Here is a 4,145-nt window from a genome sequence, read left to right as displayed (position 1 = left end):
GAACCACACCACACGGTAAGGCCAGATTGGGAACCGAAGCTTGGGCATGCTACCCCGGGTTGAGGAAGAGAGGCATGCTGATGGGGACGGGGGAGGGGGTGTGGGGGGACATACGAAGGACCCTCCAGTATGTTTGTCGTGCAGCGGAGGGTCCAGGGGCGCGTTGGGATAGGTCACAAAGTTGGTTCAGCAGAGCAGTGGGAAGCTCCAAGCGTGCCCGGAGAGGGGTCCCCGGAGAGGGGCTCCTGGAGAGGGCGCCTGGAGAGGGGCACCCGGGGAGGGGTTTCCAAAGAGGGGCTCCTGGAGAGAGGCTCCTGGAGAGGGGTGCCCGGAGAGGGGCTCCTGGAGAGGGGCTCCTGGAGAGGGGCATCTGGAGAGGGGCTCCTGGAGAGGGGTCCCTGGAGAGGGGCCCCTAGAGAGGGGCTCCTGGAGAGGGGCTCCTGGAGAGGGGCGCCTGGAGAGGGGTCCCCAGGGAGGCGCCGGCTCCCGCGTCCCCGGCCCGCGCGCTCTGTCCATACGAGGTGTTCCCGTGCGGGGCGGCGCGGGGCGGGGGCTACCCCCGACCCCCCCTCCCCCGGCGCGGCTCACACATAGGCCGAGTCGCTGGACTGAGTCCGGCCGAAGCTGGGGACGCTGACGCGCGGCAGGTCCTTGTGCCGGATCTCGTAGACGGACTTGCGCTTGGCCTGCGCGCCGCGCACCGCCAGCTTGATCTTGCGCCAGCCCAGGTGGTTGAGCTCGGCCAGGTTGAGCACGACGCAGAGGCCGCTGACGGCGAACATGAAGACGAGGAAGACGGTCTTCTCGGTGGGGCGCGACACGTAGCACTCCACCTCCTTGATGCAGGGGTAGCGGCTGCACTCGTAGAGGCCGGGCACGCGGAAGCCGTAGAGGAAGTACTGGCCCACCAGGAAGCCGATCTCCAGCGCGTTGCGGAACACCACCTGGATGATGTAGAAGCGCGAGATGCCGTCCTGGCGCCGCAGCTTGGCGCGCGCGGCCGAGCGCAGCCCCGCGGGCGCGCCGCCCGCCTCGCGCGCGTCCGGCTCGGGCTCCGCGTCCTTGGCGGCCGGCTCGGCGTTCTGCAGCACCCCGTTGACGGCGGCGTGCGGCTTGCGGGGGTCGTCGGCGCCCGCGCCCGCGCCGCGCGCCTCGGCCTCGCGCTCCAGCGCCAGCAGCACCGCCGCCGAGCAGCGGCGCTCGCGCTGCTTGGCCGCCTGGTGCACCGAGTAGGTGATGAAGCAGAGGCTGGGCGTGCACACCAGGATGATCTGGAACACCCAGTAGCGGATGTGCGAGATGGGGAAGGCGCGGTCGTAGCAGGCCTGGTTGCAGCCCGGCTGCAGCGTGTTGCACACGAACATGGTCTGCTCGTCATCGTACACGGTCTCGCCCACGATGGCCACGATCAGGATCCGGAAGATCACCACCACCGTCAGCAGGATCCTGCGGGGGGGGGGGGGGGGAGGGGAGGGCGAGGGCGAGGGGAGGGCGAAGGGCAGAGGACGGAGAGGAGGGGAGAGAGGCGAGAGAGGAGGGGAAGGGAAGGGGAAGAGGAGAGGAGAGAGGAAGGGGAGGGAAGGGAGAGAGGAGGGGAAGGGAAGGGGGAGAGGAGAGAGGAGGGGAAGGGAAGGGGAGAGGAGAGGAGTCAGAGGAGGGGAAGGGAAGGGGGAGAGGAGAGGAGAGAGGAAGGGGAGGGAAGGGAGAGAGGAGAGAGGAGGGGAAGGGAAGGGGGAGAGGAGAGAGGAGGGGAAGGGAAGGGGAGAGGAGAGGAGACAGAGGAGGGGAAGGGAAGGGGAGAGGAGAGGAGAGAGGAAGGAGAGGGAAGGGGGAGAGGAGAGGAGACAGAGGAGGGGAGGAGAGGGGCAGAGGATGGGGAGGGGAAACGGAGAGGAGGGAGGGGAAGGGAAGAGCAGGGGAGGGGAAATGGAGAAAAGAGGGGGAGAGAGGAGCTGGCCTGGTGCTGCAGAGCTGTGGGGCCAAGGAGACCCAACTCTCACCTACCCTGCCCTGCTCCAGGAGGAGACCCGGCCCTACCCTGCCCTGCTCCAGGAGGAGACCCGGCTCTACCCTGCCCTGCCCTGCTCCAGGAGGAGACCCGGCTCTGCCCTGCCCTACCCTGCTCCAGGAGGAGACCTGGCCCTACCCTGCCCTGCTCCAGGAGGAGACCCGGCTCTACCCTGCCCTGCTCCAGGAGGAGACCCGGCCCTGCCCTGCCCTGCCCTGCTCCAGGGGGAGACCCGGCTCTACCCTGCCCTGCCCAGCTCCAGGAGGAGACCCTGCTCTGCCCTGCCCTGCTCCAGGAGGAGACCCGGCTCTACCCTGCCCAGCTCCAGGAGGAGACCCGGCTCTACCCTGCCCTGCCCAGCTCCAGGAGGAGACCCTGCTCTGCCCTGCCCTGCTCCAGGAGGAGACCCTGCCCTGCCCTGCCCTGCTCCAGGAGGAGACCCGGCCCTGCCCTGCCCTGCTCCAGGAGGAGACCCTGCTCTGCCCTGCCCTGCTCCAGGAGGAGACCCTGCTCTGCCCTGCCCTGCTCTAGGAGGAGACCCAGTTCTGCTCTGCCCTGCCCTGCTCCAGGAGGAGACCCGGCCCTGCCCTGCCCTGCTCCAGGAGGAGACCTGGCTCTACCCTGCCCTGCTCCAAGAGGAGACCTGGCTCTACCCTGCCCTGCCCTGCTCCAGGAGGAGACCTGGCTCTACCCTACCCTGCCCTGCTCCAGGAGGAGACCCGGTTCTGCCCTGCCCTGCCCAGCTCCAGGAGGAGACCCGGCTCTGCCCTGCTCCAGGAGGAGACCCGGCTCTACCCTGCCCTGCCTAGCTCCAGGAGGAGACCCGGCTCTACCCTGCCCTGCCCTGCTCCAGGAGGAGACCCGGCTCTACCCTGCCCTGCCCAGCTCCAGGAGGAGACCCTGCTCTGCCCTGCCCTGCTCCAGGAGGAGACCCGGCTCTACCCTGCCCTGCCTAGCTCCAGGAGGAGACCCTGCTCTGCCCTGCCCTGCTGCAGGAGGAGACCCGGCTCTACCCTGCCCTGCTCCAGGAGGAGACCCGGCTCTGCCCTGCCCTGCTCCAGGAGGAGACCCGGTTCTGCCCTGCCCTGCTCCAGGAGGAGACCTAGTTCTGCCCTGCCCTGCCCAGCTCCAGGAGGAGACCCGGCTCTGCCCTGCTCCAGGAGGAGACTCGGCTCTACCCTGCCCTGCCCTGCTCCAGGAGGAGACCCGGCTCTACCCTGCCCTGCCTAGCTCCAGGAGGAGACCCGGCTCTGCCCTGCCCTGCTGCAGGAGGCGCCCGCCCCTTCTCCGGGAGCTGTCCGCCCCGGGGTGGTGCTGAACTGGGGAGCTGCCCCACACGGCCCGTCTTCCCTGGCTGCGTCCACGGGACGCAGCCGGCCACACGTGTGCGTGCTCGGAGCTCTTCCCGGGCGTCCACGCCGCGGCTCTCCACGGTTACCCTGCTCATCCGCGTGCAGACCCACCCCGACTCCGCGCGCCCCGGACCCGGACCCCGCTCCCGCGTCCTTCTCGGCCAGGGGCGCCCTGCCCGCGCTGTGATTTGCGGCGGGGCGGGGCGGGGGCCGGCGCGGGTGGGCGCGGGTGGGTCCCCGTCGGGTCGGCGCAGGCCCCGCCTTACCTCCCGATCATGGTGGAGTGCTGCTGCACGGCGGCCTCCAGCAGCCGCTCCAGGATGGTCCATTCCCCCATCGCTGGGCATCCGGAGGTGGCAGACAAAGGCTGGGCCGTCCCCGCCGGCTCCCGCGCCCGGCCCCTCCCCGGGCAGCTCCGGACGGACGGGCGCGAGCCGCCCCGCAGGGAGGACGCCCGCCGCCGCCGCCGCCCCGCGGGCCAGACCGCCGCGCCGCCCGCCGAGACCGGGGAACCCGCGGCGCTCCGGGCCCGGGGGCGCGGGCTGGAGCGGGGCCGGGGCGGAGCGGGGACGCCGCTGCCCGAGCGAGGGGCGGGGCGCGCGGGGCCGGTGCGTAGTGGGGCCGGTGCGCGGGGGGGCGCAGGGCCGGTGCGGAGCCGGAGCGGTGCGCGGGGGGCGCAGGGCCGGTGCGGTGCGGGGTGGGTGCGGAGCGGAGCCGGTGCGGTGCGGAGCGGAGCGGGGACGCCGCTGCCCGAGCGAGGGGCGGGGCGCGCGCGGCCGCGCAGT

General features: G+C 71.7%; 1 protein-coding gene across 1 annotated transcript; it reads right to left on the bottom strand.

Moving 5' to 3' along the window:
- Positions 1 to 477: 477 nt before the first annotated feature.
- On the bottom strand, positions 478 to 3,697 carry Gjd2 (gap junction protein delta 2). Its single transcript, XM_090357778.1, has 2 exons — positions 3,627 to 3,697; positions 478 to 1,446 (listed from the first exon to the last, which is right to left on the bottom strand). The coding sequence occupies exons 1-2, from the start codon at positions 3,695 to 3,697 to the stop codon at positions 585 to 587; spliced, it is 933 nt and encodes a 310-aa protein (XP_090213904.1). The 3' UTR covers positions 478 to 584.
- Between the last annotated feature and the right edge of the window lie 448 nt (positions 3,698 to 4,145).

Source organism: Megascapheus bottae, chromosome 25, assembly GCF_031878675.1.
Source record: "Megascapheus bottae isolate mThoBot1 chromosome 25, mThoBot2.hap1, whole genome shotgun sequence".
Taxonomy (NCBI): domain Eukaryota; kingdom Metazoa; phylum Chordata; class Mammalia; order Rodentia; family Geomyidae; genus Megascapheus; species Megascapheus bottae.
This window is presented reverse-complemented; position numbering and strand designations above follow the sequence as displayed.

Coding starts and splice junctions, on each gene's coding strand:
- Gjd2 (XM_090357778.1), bottom strand. CDS start 3,697: ATGGGGGAATGGACCATCCTGGAGCGGCTGCTGGAGGCCGCCGTGCAG. Junction 1,447..3,626: donor CACTCCACCATGATCGGGAG/GTAAGGCGGGGC, acceptor CCCCCCCCGCAG/GATCCTGCTGACGGTGGTGG.